The sequence below is a fragment of the Acomys minous genome (assembly GCF_964271855.1).
Source record: "Acomys minous genome assembly, chromosome: 3".
Taxonomy (NCBI): domain Eukaryota; kingdom Metazoa; phylum Chordata; class Mammalia; order Rodentia; family Muridae; genus Acomys; species Acomys minous.
The window spans coordinates 138,541,550-138,561,284 of NC_140485.1; the positions used below are offsets into that span (position 1 = coordinate 138,541,550).

Genomic DNA, 19,735 nt, shown 5'->3' on the forward strand with positions numbered 1-19,735 from the left:
GAAATGGGAATGAACCATAAAACAAGAAAAACAGAGATGAAGCACAGGAAAGGATAAAGTGCAAGACAAAGATGCAAAGAAAAGGCAGGAGTTGAATCCTGAGAGGGTAACGAACCAGACAGAACCCTAGTGAGATTGATGAGTAAAAACAGAAATGTCACAAAGTAATAAGGTCAGGTGGAGAGGGGGTGAAATCACAAATGTGGGAGACACTGAAAAGTCAAGAGGCAGCATCCACGTGCTGATGCATCAGAATAATAGAACAGACAAGATTCGTAGGGAATCTGACCAAGATAGGAGAACGCTTAGGTCACATATAGTGATAAGTAAAATAGGTGTGACTCATTGTTTCTGAAATGCGAGGAAACACTGGTGCTGTGGGTTGGACGTGGCTTTGAGAATGTGCTCCAAAGATCTGCAGATGGAAGCTTGGGTCCTAGTGTGCCTTGCTGGAAAATCCCAAGAATTTTTAGCTAAGTGTCTGCTTTCTGTGGAGCCTTGTCCTGGCTCTGCAGGCAGAACCCAGCTGTGACTGTGAATCCTGGACCCTTTATCCTCCACCCAGGGAGTTTTGATCACACTGTGTTATCTGCTTGCTTGCAATGATTTCCTGTCTCTGTCTCCAGTGGAGACAAGCTCTGTACCTAAATAGTCCATCTTGTCTCAGTACCCAGTATGATGCAGCATTATTATTTAATAGCAAGGATTAGCCTGTAGGGAAACTCAACAGGGTCCATACCCTGGACCGCCGTTGTGGTTTAGTGTTACAATAGCATTGCGCAAGCACATAGCATCCTGCTGGGCTGGGGTGGCTGGTCCCTGAGACTGTGAGACCTGGGCATTGAGGATTCTGGTTCACTTTTCCTAGTCTCCCAAGGCTGATGTGTAGTCACTGAACATCTAGTTTTGGGTGTTTGTAACCTTTCTGGGGATGGGAGGGAACTCAGAAAACAGACAAGCAAAATTCAATCGCAGGTTTCCTCAGAATCTTCTTACCAATATACACAGGCAAGGAAACGCTGTTCCCATTGGCAGCGAACTTCTAAGGTGGAAATGTTCTCCCTAGGAAACCTTTAGGAGGGCGCTGGGGCTGAGGCTCAGTTGGTAGGCTGCTTGCCTAGCATGTACCAAGCTTTGGGGCTCATAAACCAAATGTGGTGGCACATGCTTGTAATCCCAGCACTGAGGAGGCAGAGGCGGGAGGATCAGGAGTTCACAGCCATCCTCAGCTACATAGTACATCCAGGGCCAGCCTGGGCTTCAAAAGCAAAGCAAAACAAAATGAAGCCCTGGTGTTAGATACCTATTGCTTTTTAGGAGTCTCTAGGCACAGGAGCCAGAGAAAACGTAAAGCCCTCGAACTCTGTATAGTGACCACTAGTTTCCATATCACAGCTGTGTTCACTTAGATGGTCAGTGACCTCACCCTGCACGTCACTCACAGCAGTGCCCTCCAGGTCCACATGTCACTCACAGCAGTGTCCTCCAGGTCCACACATCACTCACAGCAGTGTCCTCAGACTCTAGGTCATAGGTTGTGAATTTCTTGATGAGGACCCAAAGGGAGCTTGGTTGGTGTCCCAGGGAAAAGCCACGGATTATCTGGGGCAGGTGGGGATGAGGCAAGAGGAGAGGTGGCCAAGACAGGGCAGCTGCAGCCAGCAGTAGACATGTCAGTCTTTTGAGGCCCAGAGCTTGCAGGAAGATGTGCTGGCGAGAAAGCCCTCTGGTGAATGATTTGTCACGTCCCAGACACATCAGGGAAAGGATAAAAAGAAGGGATATGGCTACCACCCAAGGCTAAAGGCTACCCAGCTGGAGCAATGTTGGTCATGGGCATGATCTTATAATCCATATTTCTGCCTTGAGGGAACATGGCAAGAGATCTGAAGGTCCAGGTAAGCACAAGACCCATCAATCTAGTGGCCTCAGTGGAAGGAAGCTGCCAGGGTCAATGGAGGTCTCTCGGGCTGACACGAGTTGTTTCAAAGTCCTTGGGGATCAGGGGTCTTTGTTCAGGCCTACTAACTGAGCCAAGGGAAACAGGTTTGGATACGTCATCATCATCATCATCATCATCGCTGAGGCATGGCGGATCAACTCGGTTTTGCTTACGATATTGGCACTGGGTTTAGAGAAACCCACACCCCGCCAGCTTGGACTTCACTGCCCCAGGGATGACTCTTCTGTAAAGTCAGCGGGTGAGGCGGTATCTCCTAGTCAGGCAGCCACATGACAGTTCTCTTTCCACCTCCAGGCTGCCCAAGAGACATCTGCATTCACTCCAGAATCAGTTTCTCTCCCATGTTTGGTAATGAAACCACCTGACCTGATGGTCCTGTAAGTGGCTCTTACATGCGTGTAAGAACGAGTTCTGCTTTTGTGACAACTTTAATAACTGAAATGTCCTTAAAACACTAAGTAGGTGTAAATCAATAGAAATGTGTAGTTGACTGTGGACACATAAGGTGCAAGCTTCTCTCAGGGTCTTTCTGTCGTGGTGCACATGACTAGCTGTTAGGTTCTTCACCTTTTGACCTCCCTCCAGTGATGGACCGTGACCTGGCGTCCTGAACTCAAGGAAAGCAGAAAGTCTTTATTCTGTAAGGTTTTTTTGTTTTTTTTTTGTTCTTGGTCACAGTGTTATTTTATTAATTTGATAAGTAAATATGTCATTTCAGTTTTAATTTGTATTTCCATTTTGTAACTGACTATTTCTTTTTTCTTTCTTTCTTTCTTTTTTTTTTTTTTTTAGTTTTTTTCCAGACAGGGATTCTCTGTGTGGCTTGCCTGTCCTGGACTCACTTGTAGACCAGGCTGGCCTTGAACTCATGAAGATCCACCTGCCTCTGCCTCCCAAGTACTGGGATTAAAGGCATGTGCCACCACCACCCAGTTGTAACTGGCTATTTCTATGTTATCATTTTTGTGATTAAATGTTCCAGAAGTTACTTTATGTGCACAGGTATTTTGCTTCCTTGTGTATCTATGTACACAGTGCATTCCTTGTGCCTGTGGAGGCCAAAAGAGGCCATCAGATCTCCAGGGCCAGAAGTTAGAGATGGTTGTGAGTAGCCATGGGTAAGGGGGGGGGGAGGAGATCAAACCGGAGTCTTTACAAGATCAGCCAGTGCCCTTAACCTCTGATCAATCCGCTCAGCCCCTTTGTATTTGTTTTTCTTTCGTTTGCCGGTGTCTCTTATAGACTTGCAATTTGCCAAGTAAGCTTGGCTGGTTGACTGGTGAGCCCCAAGGACTTGCCTGTCTCCCCCTCCCCAGCTGAGATGACAAGAGTTCAGCACCCCCTTCCTTCCCCCTTCCCCCATCTTCCCCCTCCTCCTCCTGGTCCCTTTCTCACATGGCCTGGGGATTAAGCTAAATGCTTCATGCTTGCAAGCTAAGCATCTTTACTGACTCAGGCATCTCCTGAGGCCTAGTATTTATCCTTTGAAAAAACATCTATTACATTACTTTGGTGAGATACTAATGCCACTTTTAAGACCCATTAAGATTTTGAGAAAAGTTTTACCACACTGAAAAGTTATCGTGACTGATTCAGTAATGACAGGAATGCTCCTCACTGCATGGTCACAGAAAGCATGCCCTTGTACTTATCTGCTAAATATAGGCAGGCTTGGTGGTGGCTCAGCTTGCATTCTCATTCTTTTGTTTGGAGTTCTTTTCAAGTGTGATTCACATAGAAAACACCATATTTGAAATTCCATCACACTTATGATACTGAAAGGCTTCACTCCAGGTACTCGGTGATGTATACTTTGAGTTTTTTATTTCTTAAAAAATACAATTTCTTCTCTCAGGTTTGTCTTTATTCAGATTAAAAAAAAATATTTGGTTGTCCTGGCCCACAGCCCCCTTGTATATTTTGGCTTGATTTTGTGATGGAGAAAGACACCAAATAAAGAAATATAAAGATGAAAAGACAAATCCAGTAAAGCAATGGCCGTTTCCTGGGAGTGTTGAGAGCATAGTGAGGTGGGAGACCCTGGCTGGAAGGTAGAGTTTGACACATCAGTGCAACAAACAGTGTGGGCTACAGCTCCCTGCTGATAGAGTTCATGGGGAAGAGCACTTAGGTTGTATAGGTTGAGAGGGGAGGGGAGCTCTGCCTCTGGCCTCAGAGTGAGCAAAGCCAGCTTCCACAGCACTCGCTTTTCCTCTTCAGCTTAGCTGAAGGTCTGCTTTCTTGACTTGGAGATAAATTCTCTTTTCTTTCTTTTTTCTCGGCCTGCAATAGGAAATCAAATTAGACTGGTGAGAAAGAAGTCAAGAGGAGCCGTCAAATGGGTAATAAATAAATGAAATAAAACTTCAGTACAGGCTTTGTCCAAGATCACTTTTGCGATGTCTTCAGAGTGATGATTTTCATGAAGAAAATGGGTAGAGTTTAGTGAATAACTCACAGAACAGGATGTTCCTAAGTTCCTTCCCCAGTGTTTCACCTTCCTCCATAATGGAGAATGTAGCTGAGGATTAAATATAACTCTGCACAAATAAGTCTAAATCTAATGATATTTGGATCAGTTCTAACACAGAATTTAAGAGATTCTTTTCACCGTTTTTTTTCCCCTACTTGTGAGTTAAGGCTGTGATTAGGACATTGCTCATCTTTCTGAGTATCTCCTCTATGAAGATGTGGATATCCTGATAGTCTTTGGAGGAGAGCTACTCTCCTTCCTGAGCTGCTCCCAGTCCTGCCCTTTGCACATGTTCCTGTTTGTGCTGAATCAGGTTTGGGCTGCCCCAGCTCTCCAAATTCACCCTCCATTTCCCCACATGGTCTCAGTTTCTGTACCAGTCAAATTTGAGATGCAGATAACAGAATCTCATCAATTCACCCAGCAGGGCTATAGGCCTCTCAGGCTCCAAGCAGAGAAACAATCAAACCTACTCAGCTCCCAGAGTCTCCATGTCCAACAACAGAGCATCAGTGCCAGCATCAGCAATGGTGATAGGAGCGTGAATGGCAGAAGCAGCAGCAGTATCAGCAACAGTACCAGTGTCAACAGCAGCAACAATGTCAGTGGCAGTACCAGCCTCAACAGCAATAATAAGGATGACAACAACATTGAGAGCAGTACTAATGTCAACAGTGGCAATAATAACAGCACTGAGAGCAGCAGTGTCAGCTACACCATGGACAACAATGGTAGTAACAGTAGCAACAATCACTGCATTGATGACAGTGCTAATACTGATAATAACAGCAGCAGCAATACTAAAAACAATAACAGGAGGGGTTGCAACAATAACAATAATAGCAAATGCTACAGTAACAGCAGCAACAACAATAACTGTAGCAACAGCCACAGTAACAGCAACAGTGACAGCAGAAAAAAACAATAGTAACTGCAACAACAGCAACATCAGTAGTAGCAATAGTAACTGCATCAGTAGTAACAGTAATAGAAACAACAGCAACTGTGACAGCAGCAAAATCAACAGCAGTAACAGTAACTTCAACAACAATAAGAGCAGCAACAGTAACAGCAACAGCAACAATAGCAACTGCAGCAGCAACAACAGTAACTGCATCAATAATAAAAGTAATAGCACGAATAGCAGCTGCAGCAACTGTGACAGTGATAACAGCAAAAGCAACAATAAGAGCAGCAACAGTAACAGTAACAACAGAAACAGTAACAATAAAAGCAACAATAGTAACAGCAACAACAGCAACAGCAAAAGAAGCAACAGCAACAGTAACAACAGCAACAGGAACAGCAGCAACAGGAACAGTAGCAACAGTAAAAGCAGCAACAGGAACAGTGACAGCAGCAACAGGAACAGTAACAGGAGCAACAGTAACAACAGCAATAGTAATAGCAGCAACAGGAACAGTAACAGTCATAGCAGCAATAGTAACAGTAACAGCAGCAACAGCAACAGTAATGGTAGCAATAGCAACAGTAATATTAACAACAGTAACAATAACAGCAGCAACAACAACAGTAACAACAGCAACAGTAACAGAAGCAACAACAGTAACAGTAACAGCAGCAACAGTAACAGGAACAACAAGAGCAGCAACAGTAACAGCAGCAACAGCAACAGTAAGAACAGCAACAGTAACAGCAGCAACAGCAACAATAACAGGAACACCAACAGTAACAGCAACAGTAACAGCAGCAACAGCAACATTAACAGCAGAAACAGTAACTAACAGCAGCAATAGCAAGAGCAACAGTAACAACAGCAATAGCAACAGTAAGAACAGCAACAGCAACAGCAGCAACAACAGCAGCAACAGCAACAATAACAGGAACAGCAACAGGAACAGCAGCAATATCAACATTAACAGCAGAAACAGTAACAGCAGCAAAAGTAACAGCAGCAACAGCAAGAGCAACATCAGCAGCAGTAACAACAGCAACAGCAACAAGAATAGCAACAATAATAGCAGCAACAGTAACAACAGCAACCAACAGCAGCAAGAATAGCAACAATAACAGCGGTAACAGCAACAACAGCAAGAGTAGCAACAGCAACAGCAGCAACAGCAATGGTAACTAGCAACAGTAGCAACAGTAAGAACAACAATAGCAAGTGTAACAGTAACAGAAACAGAAGTAACAGCAACAGTAGCAGCAAGAGTAACTACAACAACAGCCACAGCAGTAGTAGCAGCATTAGCAGCAGCAGCAACAACATCAGCATAAAAAACAGCACTAACAACAATAACAACAGTACAAACAAGTCTCAGCAGAAACAGCATTATTTTCAGCAACAGCAGCAATACCAGTTACTGTTGCATTAGCACCAGAAGCAATAACAGCAGCAGCAGTGGCAACAATAACTTGGTTACAACAGGAGTAGAAGTAACAACAGCTATAACAGCAGCAGAAGCAATGATAACATCATCAATAGCAGCAGCAGCAACACTAGCAATAATTAGAGCACTAGCTGCATTAGCAACAGCAACAATAACATCAACACTGGCAGCAATAACAATAAGAGCAACAGCAGCTGCAACAATAAAACCAACAGCTGCAGCAACAGCATTCTCACCAAAAATAGCAAAAAGAAATAGCTGCATTAGCATCAGTAACAATAGTATCTGTAGCATCAATAATAGCAGCAATGATAGTATCACAAATAGTGGTAGCTGCATTTAAACTAGTCATAGTAACAACAGCAACAGCAGAACAGCAACAGCAGCAACAGTAGCAGCAGTAGCAGTAGCAATAATAACACCAACGGCAGCAGCAACAGCAACCTTAATCACAGCAGTAACAATTGCAGTAACAAAAACAATAGCTGTATCAGCACCAGCAATGAAGACAACATCATCATCAACAGCAGAAGTAGTGCCAACAATAACATCAACAACAGCAGGAACAACAATAGCATCAGTAACAATAGGAGCAGTAGTAACAATACCCCTAGCTGCTGCAGCTGCAGCAATGACACAGATCAGTAACAATATCAGCAAGAGCAATAGCAACAGTAACCTTAGCAACAAGAATATCAGTAACAATGGCAGTCAGCTTCAGCAGTAATAGGAGCAACAGCAGCAGTGGTATCACTGTCTATAGCAGCAACAGTAATAGAGGCATTAAGACCAGCAGCAACAGTGGCCGCAACAACAGTATCAACAACAGCAGCATTAACAATGGCAGCTGTGTCAACTGTAACATGTAACCGCTATGGGAGCAGCACCAACCGCTGCAAGAACAAACAGCACAATGTGAGAAACACCAAAGCAACCTCTACAACAGAAGCACCAAGAACATCAGCAGGCAAGCTGACTGACACTGCCCGAATGCCTAGCACTGCACACATGTGGAGCTGCTTTGTCCTGGGTGTGAGCAACCCTCTTAGGATAAGGGGAGCCTATGGCTGGCACAAATGGCACCATAGCTTTGTCCCTAACTGATTATGTGACAAAGTTGTCTATGTCTGTGTCTGTGTTCTTTTCAGTTCAATGGGGTTAAGGGTAAGACCCATTTTGTAGGGCTGTCACGAGAGTTTGATGAGGCATGCATTGGAAAGCACTAGCTGAGAGACCTAAAACACGTTTGCTGCCCCACATCATTTACAGAAAGAGGCAGGCGTAGAAGACGAGGCGCAGACAGGTCAGGCAGGCTGTGTTTGTAACTAGGTAGACTTAGAAACTTTGCTGCCTGCCACTGGTAGCAGCTGAGGAAAAGCCTGAAGGACTTTGACTAGTATATAGCAGGACTCTGGGACTTACTCTGCTAGTATGTGACAGCTCTAGGACTGTGACTATGTTCAGGATGGAGTCTCTGTCCTCCAGTGGCGAGGATACCATGCGTAAGAAGATGCCTTCAGGCGGGACAGGCTGCTTTAGCTTAGGCGCTTCAAATGCAAATAATCACGAGAACCAGGCAGTAATAGAAGTGGTCCAGGCCCAGAACAATAGGAAATGGGGGGCTGTGGTCTATCACAAAAGGCTTCCTCTCCGAAGAGTAGAAGCATCATCCAGGAGCTCCCACAAATTGCCAAGAAGAGGAAACATCTGGTTTTTAATCACAGATTCTGGAAGCTTAACTTATATGACATTTTTCACTTCAGAAATGATCTGAGGAGAAAGGGAGGATGGGAGGATGGGAGGATGGGAGGGGGAGGTGAGAGGGAGGGACAGGGAGAAGAGAAGGGATGGGAAGATGCAATTGGGATGTAAAGTAAATAAAAAAATAATAATAAAATGGAAGAAAGGATCATGTGTTCAGAAAAAGAACTGTGTCCCATGGCTGCTTGTGCGTGACAATTGGCTCAGTTGAGGCCTGTGCTCTCTGCTTTATTAAATTGATAACTTTTGCCTCTATATCCAAATAAGCCCTTCGCATAAAGTTTCTCTTCAGCATGTCTGAGCTGCTAGCATCACTCGGGCTCATGAGCAAGTGAAATAGTTGCTGTGTGAACACAAGCACAGTGATATCTTGGCAGTCTAAAGGTAACTGAGATGTCAGTGAAGGGTCTAATGGGTGGGTAGCATATACAATGTGGACGCACCAGGCAAAGGAAAGATTGATGTCATGAGTGTGACAGAGATAAACATGCAAGTTTTTATAATGGCAGTCAGATAATCAAACAACATAAAACCATATATAGATATGAATTTCTTCTTTTTGGAATTTTCCATTTAATATTTCCAAACTGCAACGGAAGCCGAGGGACCCCAGGTTATTGAAAGAATGGAAATAAAAAGCACAGATAAGGGAGATTACTTGAATATTTCTATACTCTTGTCATTTTATTTTCAATACTATTTTATATTTGTTTGTCTATGTATTTATATTGTATTGACCCAAATGGTAGAGTGAATACTTTTCTATGCCTTGTTTTTGTCATGCCCAAGTCATGAGACCCCCAAGACCACCAGAGACTGGCTGGATGCAATTCACACAGGGTCTTTTATTGAACAAGCGCCGGAGCTTGGACTGATAGTTCCCTAGTAACTGGAGGAAGGTATCACCTCGTCTCCTTGGGGTCCAGGGTTTATAAAGGCAAAAACCGCAAGCAGGACTTTCCAAGCCTTGGAGTTACATGATTGGGTAAGGGGTTAGAGGAAAGTTGGCCTTAAAGCTGGTTGAGGTAGGGGGTTTGGGGGATTGTGCTAAGCCACAAGGGGAGATTTTTATCTATTTGACATTGTGGCCTTGCTCCACTTGCACCCGACAGGCTAGCCTCAGGTGCATATTTCTGGGAGCTGTTACTAGGTGGGCTTTGTAGATGTTTTGAGAACTTGGGAGAAGGGGGAGTTAACCCTGGGGACAAGATGGAGGAAGCCTGGTACAAAATGGTATCCATTTGGTCCCCACATTTTCTTTCTAATAGCAGTGTATTTTTGAGAACTTTTCTTATCAGTTGATATAAAGCTGTTTTATTCTTTTTAGTGGCTATAAATGCTTTGCTGTATGGCATATAATAATTTATTCAACTGGATTCTCCACTGAAGGGAAATGCTAGTTCCGGGCCAGTCCTCATTCTTCTGGTTGTGAAGGAGAAGAGACTTACATTCAGGTATGTGTGAGCAATTTTACGTTCCTCTCTGCTGAGTCAGTGGCACCAGCCTCTTCCTGTCTGTTGCTTTTGGGCAGAAGTTCTCATGTTTTTTGTTTCTTTCAAGAGGGGTTTCTCTGTGTAGAGGGGTTCCTTGAACTCACTCTGTACAACAGGCTGGTCTTGAGCACAAAGCGATGTACCCTCCTCTGCCCCTGGAGCGCTGGATGAAAGGCCTGCACCACCACGGTCTGGCTCCTGTGGTTTTGTTAGAGTGCTCCATGTACACTCAGAGAGCCAGCCCTTTGTATACCTCTAAACACTTTGTCTACATTTACCAGTGATGACAGTGTTTCAATCCAACTTTCATTTTTTGCGGTGAATGCAGAAAGACTAATTTTTCTCCTAAAGGCTCCTGGAATTTTTTTTTTTCACATTTAGACAGACCTTGCCCATTATGAAGGTATGTTATAACCAATCCTCCTGTGGAGTTTCCACTATTTTTTTTTTTTTTTTGGTCTCTTTTTGGTGTTTAATGCTTTGGTATAGTCTGCCTCGATCCCATGCTATGAGATATGGATTCAACCTAATCTCTCTCCACAGTTGGATCCAGAATTGTCGCTAACCATCTAGGGAGGAGTTCACTCAAGGGAGGCTGGGTTCCCACCTCTGCATGTTCTCCGCGTCGTCAATGGTCTCAGGCAGAGCCTTCCCCTTGGTCTCAGGTAGCAACAGCACGAGAGCCCCAGCGACAAGGCCAACCACAGCTAAGACACAGATGAGAATCACATCAAGCACCAGAAAGGCATTCGCTATAATTAGGGCTCCCCTTGTTTCCCCCTCTCTTTTGGGGGGTATGTTTTCCCATTCTTATTTATAGACCCTTTGCCACATTTCAACACCCTATTTTCCATCATAAATAACGTACCCAATGCCAAACACCATTGAGTTACAATTCCTTTTAGGGAAATGAAATACTTAACATTTTGAGTCAAGGTTATTCTAGGCTATGGGACATTGCCACAGTGTTAAGACATTTCAGAGTTAGAAAATAACTCTGAAAAAAAAAACCCTAACCATATGAAGAATATAACTCTGCCAATTTAAAGCAATTAGCATTGGGAACAGGTCAGAAACTTGGACCATTGCTAGCAAACAAGAGTAACAGCATCAAGGCTGGGAAGAAATCTCAGTGGGGCCAAAGGTGCTCTTTGTTAAACTTGATGACCTGAGTTCAGACCCCTGGGACTTATCCACATGGTGGAAGGAGAGAAGTGAACTCCACATGTCACACCATGGTGTGTGTGTGCGTGTACACACATACACACACACACACACACACACACACACACACACACAAACTCACTCATTCAATGAATGCCATTAAGTCCTTTTAATAAAATGACAATGCATTGTGTATTACTAAATATATAACCATAACAAGCAATAATGAGGCCATTTAATTCAAGGTCAGATGCTCAGAGCTATGAGTACAGTGACACTCACCTGTAATCCTAGGATTTGGGAGAGTAAGGTGGGAGGATTGTGAATTTAAGGGCAGCATGATCTACACAATGAGGTGCTGTCTCTGTGCTGTTTAATTTTAAAAAGTTAAGCATTTCATATATGGGTGTTTTGTTTGCACGTATGTCTGTGTACCACATGGTACAGTGGTGATGAGGCAGGAAGGAGGCACTGGACCCTCTGGACAGTTGTTAGTGGCTTTGTGGCTGCTGGGAACCAAACCTGAGTCCTCTGCAAGAGCATCCAGTGCCCCTAACCACTAAGCAGTCACTCTGCCCCCTTGGGTAGTTTTTATTGTAAACTTGGAACAACCTAGAGTCACTTGGGAAGTGGGAACCTCATTTGAGTAATTGCCCAGATTAGAGTGGCCTGTGGCCTCCTCCGTGAGAGATTTTCTTGACTGATGATTAATGTAGGAGGGCCCAGCCCACTGTGGGCGGCATCATTCCTAAGCAGGTGGGCCTGAGCTAAGGTAGCAGAGTGAGCCAGAGAGTGAGCCAGGAAGCGGGGTTCCTCTGTGGTTCCTGTCTTTGCAGTTGCTGTCTTGAATTCCCTCAGTGATGGACTGTGACCTGTAAGTATAAGGCAAGCAAGCCCTTTCCTTCTCTAAGCTGCTTTTAAAAAATCACAAGTAACAGAAAGGAATCTAGAACAGTCTTAAACCCCCCTGGGTGGAGCTTGCTTAACACATGTGAGGTCCTAGGTCAATCCCCAGTACTGAAAACTAATGCAGGCCCAACTCAGGGGTAGAACGTGGCCCTTGGATTCTTTTCTTCTCTTTGCTTTAGTTCTCTAGTTATACTTTTAAATAACCACATTAATATTTTTGGCTTCTTTAAGTTCATACTGGGAATATATACTTTAAGAGGTGTGCTTTGATTTTTTTTTCTGGGAAATGGGGTGCCAGTTCTTCATTAGTTTGGGGTTTCAAAGAACTCATTAGAAACAGCAGAGATGGATCCATAGTGCGTTGAGCTCAAGCATAAGCCCAGGACTCAGTGCCTGGGTCCGACTCTGACAACTGGCTGGTCGGCCTGAGGGCCTGGGGAGTCCTGAGATTGTTCTGACTTCCTGCCCTTTGTCAAGTGACATGATCTACCTCATAGGCTTGTTCTGACTGAGGTGAACAAATGCTTGCCAAGTCCTCAGGATAAGGCCCGACCCACAGTATGAACTACGGTCATGGCTGAGAATAATTAACTCTCTGAACCTCTCAGGATGATCTGCACCATAATGAGTAGCAAATGAAACCAAGACCCAGCTACTCCAGCTGGCGCAGAGGCTCTTCCCTTTACAGGGTTTCACTATGTAGCCGTGATGTTTAGCTTTTTTGTCATCTTGACAGAACCTAGAATGAAGGAAGAGACTCTTAGTCTCTGAGAGTCTTGTCTACACTGGGTGGGCCTGTGGGCATGTCTATGGGGGAGGGATTGTCTTAACATATTTGATATGGGAAGACCCAGCCCACTGTTGGTGGTACCATTCCCTAAGCAGGCGGCTCTTGGTTGTATGAGAGTTGAAAAATCATGTGAGCGTTAAGCAAGCGAGCATGCATGTATTTATCTCTGCTTCTGACTGTGGATATGATGCGACCAGCTGCTTGGCTTGACTCCTGTACAGTGTGGATTGTGACCTGGAATTGTAAGGTAGGATAAACCTTTTTCTTCCCTATGTTGCATTTTGTCAGGGTGTTTTGTCACAGCAACAGAAATGAAATGAGGCCCAGTAGCCTAGATCCTCCTGTGCCTGCTTCTCCAAGTGCTGGGATCACAGGAGTGGCCCACCATGTCTCTCTAGCTCTGAGTCTCTGAGAGGGTAAGGTCCAGTGAGCAGCAGACCACAAGCTTAGCATTTTCCATGTGCAAGGATCAGGCCTGCTAACCAGGATGGCATTACCCACCTTCCCTGTAATTGTTATCTGTTTTGTCCTGCTTCTGTGGATGGAACTGAAGCTGTACCCATGCTAAGCAAATGCTGTGCCACTGAGCTCCCCCTGGCCCCTCCAGTGTGCTCTTAGCCAGTAGTTTTAGGCTTCTTAGATGAAACAGCTCATTTCAGAGAGAGGAGAGAGAGAGAGAGAAAAGAAGAAGGAGGAGGAGGAAGAGGAGGAGGAGTAAAGGAAGGAGGAGGAGGAGGAGAGGAAGAAGAAATAGAAGAATCTTAGTTATCTTCCTGCCATCAGGTTAAAGGTAGGCAAAGGGAGATGATTAAAAAAAAAACCCTTGCAGAGGTAACCTTGGGACCCTCTTTGAAATACAGCTTTTGTGTCCTCCAGGGGAGGGTGAGGTGGGGCAAGAGACCACATCACTTCATACAGGCCATGACTTCTCTTAGACCTGCTAAATAGTGGTGGTTACAGAAACATGGAGCCCCTATTTGGTGTCCAGAAGTGTCCTGCTGAGCCCTCCAGTCACCATCACCTACCAAGGATCAGGCACCTCTAACTCCTCCTGGAGAGAAGTTGGGGCATGATAGTCACTTCCTGAGGAGGTGGGGGGCTCTGGGACAGGCCCCTCAGCCAGTACTTGGGAGTCAGGTATCTGGGGCATGTGCCTCCAGGCAGCAGGCCTCTTAACTCTGGTTATCTCGGCATTCAGAGCACACGTGCTATCAGTGCTGTCCATCTCGTTAGTACGATGGACCATGGAGGAATTCACTGGGTCTGTTTTGATGGAGAGTTGTAGCAACAGCTTGAAACTTTCCCTGGCAGGTCTTGAAGCACGGAAAACTTTGCTCTGCCCAACCCCTTGAGAACAAGGCAAGGGAAGGAAGGAACCAGGGAAAGTGTAGGGGGCAGCGTGTAGTGCCAAGAGAGCAGTAGTGATTGTATTTGCCATGAGGTCCGGCGGAAAGGTCAGTGTGCTGTGTCCTGGGAAAAGGGTAGCTTGAATTAAGTCTAAAAGTCTCTCTAAGTAGATCTAAAAAGTAGACTGAAGTGGTCTACCAAGGTGCTCCAGGTGCCTCGAGCAGGTGGCTCTGAGTTTGGATCCGAATCCGTTTATCCCTGTGGGTGCATGTAGGCAAGCTGCTGCCCCACAGTCTACAATGGGGCAGAGGGCAGTGACTGGAGGGGGTGCCCAGGGTCTCTGGGATGCTTTCAGATTTTGTGACCAGCATCTGATAGAGGCTGGCACATGCTGTCTACTAGCAAGGAGGGAAGCAGCTGGGTGAACTCCTTTTAGCTCCTGGCCCCCTTGGCAGTAGCAGAAGGGACTGTGTCCTGCCTCATCCTGAACTCTAGTGGGGAAAGGTAGGGGTGAGGTGAGTATCAACACATGGCCTCTGCCTTGCTGACACATTTTATTAATTGTAAGTTCCATACTGTCTGGGTTTTGAAAATGTAAGCATCTGCCTTTGAAGTACTGAAGTCAAAGTGCGTTGGGAATGGAGGCAGAAGGTTCTTTCTTTGGCAGACCTGAGAGAGATGGGCACCACTGGAGAGGGAGTTGGGGGTGCCTCAGCAAAATGTCTTTTCTTTTCATCCTGCCTTTGATTTGTGTTTCTAAGGCATCAGTCCCATAGTACTGACTTGGGAGCATTAAAGTGATACTAATAATATTGCTGATCACTAGTAATTAAACCTCTGGGGAAGCCAGGCGTGGTGGTGCACACTTTTAATCCCAGCACTTGGGAGGCAGAGGCAGGTGGATTGCTGTGATTTCGAGGCCAGCCTGGTCTACAAAGCGAGTCCAGGACAGCCAGGACTAACACAAAGAAACCCTGCTCGAAAAAACAAAAACAAAAACAAAACTATGGGCATTTCTCACCAAATACCACCAGTGGGAACTCCAGCCAGATGTCAGTCAGACGGAAGACCAGGAAAGGTGTGACGATGCCACCGATGTCACACATGGAGGAACAGACAAGGACACCAAGATTCCTAAGTCACCGAAAACCAATGTACCACTTTAACCTCTTGTAGTAGTTACCCACCACTGCTTTCCCAGACACCCATCGTCCCCAAACCATTAAATGTCTAAGAACAGAAAACCACCAGTTCTGTTCATTTCAATGTGCAGAAACGATGTGTGGGCGTAATCTCACCCATGGCCTGCTTTGGTTAGCTATAAGCCTTCAGACTGGACAGAACGTGATGTCTCCTTTTCCGTCTGTCACTTGACACCCATACCATATCTGTGGTGTTCATAGACCCACTCAGCTGCTCTGGTCTCCCTCTGCATGGTGACCTTGCTCCTGAGTCCTGTGCCTTCTGGGCATTAGTCAGCCTGTAAGCCTGAGTGTGAGCCATTGGCTGCTGCTGCCCGCCTACCTACTCCTGCAGAAACCCAAGTGTTCCCACTCACCTGATGTATGTTGGGTAGAGCTCAGCGTTGACCAGGCAGACCATCTCGTAGGCCATGGTGATGCCCATTCTACCCAAGCAGGCGATGGCAATTTTCAGCCCCTGTAGATCTGAGGGGACAACCCAGCAGTCAGGGTTGGCTTGCAAGGGCGAACCCCACATTGCAGAGTGAGGCAGGGAAGCAAACACAGTTCTCCACAGACAAATATAACGACCTCTGCAGATCTGTGTGCTCTAGCCTTAGATGTAGCTTTAACATTCTGTGTGCACATGTGCCCACATGCATGTGTGTGTGTGTGTGTGCGTTGGAGGTTGATGTCATGTGACTTTCTCAGTCAACCCACGTTTCATATAACAAGGCGGGACCTTTCACTTGAACCCGGAGGTTGCCAATTCAGACTGTGTGGCTAGCCAACTTTATGTCTTTGCCTCCCGAGTGCTGGGACTCTACCTACCATGCCTGTCAGCATGTATGTGGGTTCTGCCATCTGAATTCTGGTCCTCATACTTGTACATGAAGTGCTTTATGCACAGAGCCATCTTTCTAGGACTAACGGTCTCTCTAAAAAAATTGTGGAACTGGAGAGATGGCTTTCTGCTTAAGAACACTTGGCTGCTCTTACAAAAGACCCAGGTGTGGCTCCCAGTACCCACAGCAGGCTTCTCACTACTGCCTGCAACTCCAGTTCCATGGGATCAGATACCCCGTTATGTACCCATGTGCACACACCCACATACACACTCACATAAAATATACATATGCATAAGACATTTTAAAGTAAGTTTAAAAAGTGTAGCTTAGGCTTATAGCAACTTAAAGAAAGTAAAGATTTCCCCTGGCTTCCCCACCGGCACGCATACGGCCTCCTCTGTTACCAATGTTCCTTCTATAGTAGCTGATGAATCTGCACCGATAAACCATGGCCACCCCAAGTCCATCGCTGGCCCAAGCAGCTACTCTTAAGTGAGTCTGGACACATGTACCTGCCATTATGTCACACACAGCGTTTCCTTGTCCTGAAAGTCCTCTGCCCTTTGGCCTTCCCCCTCCATCCTGAGCAGTCCATTCTACCTCTAAGTTATTTGCATCCCAGTTTTTTTTTTTTCTCGAGACAGGGATCCTCCATGTAGCCTTGGCTGTCCTGGACTCGATTTGTAGACCAGGCTGGCCTTGAACTCACAGTGATCTGCCTGCCTCTGCCTCCCAAGTGCTGGGATTAACGGTGTGCGCCACCACCGCCTGGCTTGTAACTCAGCTTTTGAAGGTGGCAGTGTTACACCAGTTTCCAAAGCCAGGGTACCATCATAGAGGCCATCCCAGAGAACCAGTATGCTGTGGACGTATTGTAAGTGGTTGCTGGTCTATGTTGGCTTCAAACGAAACTCCATGTGGCTGAAAGGACTGTTCCATGGCCTTTTGCTCCCGAGATAGTTGCTTATGGCATGGGATTTTCCCCCTCATTTCCCCCATTTACAGCAGTCAAGGGAGTTGCTGGAATGTTCTAGAGCGAGGCTTGTGCTGGGCCTGCTCTCCTCACACCCCCTGCTCTCTGAACTTACCATCGGGGATAAAAACCGAAGCTAGGCAGGCTGCTCCTGCTACCATATTAGCCGCAGCCCAGGGATAGCGGCGACCAACCCGGTCTATGGTGAGGATGATGATGAAGGCAGCTGGAAATTCTACCAGGGCGGAGTAAAAGAAATCCAGGTAGATGTTGCCCCCTGCAAGGCCCATGTGCATGATGAGGCCCTGGTAGAGAACAGAGCTCGTGAACCTGAGCAAAGAGGAGAGCCAAGGTCAGGAGGAGCCCCGGATGCACACATTCCTGTCAGGAGAGGCTTCGGGGAGGTTGGAGAGTTGGTGGTGGATGACCTTTGCTTGTGGCCTTTTTCTCTATCAGCCCATCTGTGCCATTGTTTTTATACCCACTGCTTTACTGTGGCTGGAGGGACGTGAGAAGCAGAAACAGTTGGGGGACATCCCATTCACTGGCCCAGGGAGAAGCTGAGGAGTCCTGATGGAACGATTTAGGGAATAACCATGGCTCGTGGTTGTCAGTTATTTCTCTCCTTATATTTTATATGTGTGTGTGTGTGTGTGTGTGTGTGTGTGTGTGTGTGTGTATGCATTATGCATTTCATGTAATGTTATTTATATACTTTGTGTGTGTTATATGAATTTAATGTTATTTATATATTTTGTGTGTACTTAATGTAATATTATATGTGTGTGTGTGTGTGTGTGTGTGTGTGTGTGTGTGTGTGTTGTTTTTCCTGTGGTGAAGGTATATGTGTAGGCTAGCAGTTGACGTCATGTACTCCCCTCTATTTCTGTCTACCTCACTTTTGAGCCAGTGTCCCTCACTGAACCTGGAGCGCCCTGATTGTCCAGGCTGACTGCCCATCAAGCCCCAGGGATCCTCTGACTTCACCTCCCTGGCACTTGGATAACAGGCGCATGCCTTTAAACCCGGCTTCTTATATGATGCTGGGGATCATGTCTCCATGCTTGCACGATGGGTACTTAACCTACCCAGCCGCCTTTAGCCTCTTTGTGGTCTTCTAAAGCATTTTGGAGGCAAAGACTTGACTATTTAATTCAAACTTCATGAACCTGAAGACACAATGCATGTGGCCTCCCTTTTCAATGGTTTCTTCTCTGTCCCGTCATCACAAGGGCCATTCTGGCAGGTTTTTTTTTTTTTAATTCTGTTGACTGAAAATTATGGAAAACCCGAGGCTGACGGGCAAGAGTCAGTATTCAGAGAGGGAAAGGAGAATGTGGCCAAAGGTCAAAGCTGCCTGTGCCACACAGTAGTGTGACAAGTGTGGCTTCTGCCAGTGGGGACAGGCCTTTCTGCAGGTAGTGTGAGGGTCAGTGATCCCTGGGGGGGAACAGCCTCCTCAGAATGGGGTTCATCATACTGATACCCACAACTCCTGAGGAGCCCCGTCCCTGCATTGCAGGCTCAGTGCTGTCTAATCCATATGTCTCTGCGTGGTTTGCTTGTTTGTTTCGTTTCCCCTTCCAAGGAAAAAAGGGGGTGGGGAGCCTTTCCTCCCTAGCTTTGTATACCTGTCGAGGTCTGCACTTAGGATCAAATAATCTATGCGAATGCTTCTCAATTTGGATTATATCAGAACCACTTGAAGAGTTAAAAACAAACAAACAAACAAACAAACAAACAAACCTACTGGTTGCTGGGCCACAGGCCAGAGCTCCTTAAATATTTTTATACCCCTAACTGCTTTTCACCCAAGAAATTTTTATGAGACTCTGAGTATATAGGCATATAAAGTAGGCATAGAAATCCAACCTTTACTGATATTATTAAGAAATTTATTTTAAAACAATTCTTTGGTTTTGGTTTATATATAATTTTACCATTTGTTAAGATGAAAGCAAATTTGTATATTAATGATACGGATATGCATGCTTATTTGAAAAATATTTATGTTCAGTTTGCGTGTAGTGGTGTTTTGCCTGCATGTAAGTGTACTGTGTGAGGTCCGGTGCCCATGGAGGCCAGACGATAGCGACCAGTCTCTTGAAATTGGAGTTACAGACAGTGTGAACCACAAATGTGGAAACTGAACCCAGGTCTTCCTCAAGAGCCACAAGTACTTCCAACCATTGAGCCATCTCACCAACTCCATATTTATTTTTATGTAAATAATTAAATATTGATTGAGTATTTGATGCTGCAGGACCAAGTGCATCCTCAATATTTTTTTCAGAATCAACTGATACTTTTATAATTGCCAATCAGAGAATGCCACTTCATATGATACACAGTACAAAATACATCAGAAGTGTGCCGCGGACCACTTCATAAATTGTTGGAAACTCTCTCCCTATCCCAAGCCAAGGTTCACATTTGTTTGAAGACAATGTTATCAGCCAGACCTGCTATCTGTGAGCTC

The 19,735-nt window shown here is 45.5% G+C and overlaps 1 protein-coding gene across 1 annotated transcript in view; it reads right to left on the minus strand.

The window, feature by feature from the left end:
* Positions 1 to 3,761: 3,761 nt before the first annotated feature.
* SLC22A2 (solute carrier family 22 member 2) overlaps positions 3,762 to 19,735 on the minus strand; it is a 33,263-nt gene continuing 17,289 nt past the window's right edge. Inside the window, exons 7-11 of the mRNA XM_084776820.1 lie at positions 17,372 to 17,586; positions 15,813 to 15,921; positions 15,276 to 15,388; positions 10,652 to 10,751; positions 3,762 to 4,246 (exon numbers count right to left, since the gene is read on the minus strand). Coding sequence (XP_084632946.1) covers positions 4,180 to 4,246; positions 10,652 to 10,751; positions 15,276 to 15,388; positions 15,813 to 15,921; positions 17,372 to 17,586 — 604 coding nt within the window. The 3' untranslated portion in view covers positions 3,762 to 4,179. The remainder of the gene's footprint in view (positions 4,247 to 10,651; positions 10,752 to 15,275; positions 15,389 to 15,812; positions 15,922 to 17,371; positions 17,587 to 19,735) is intronic.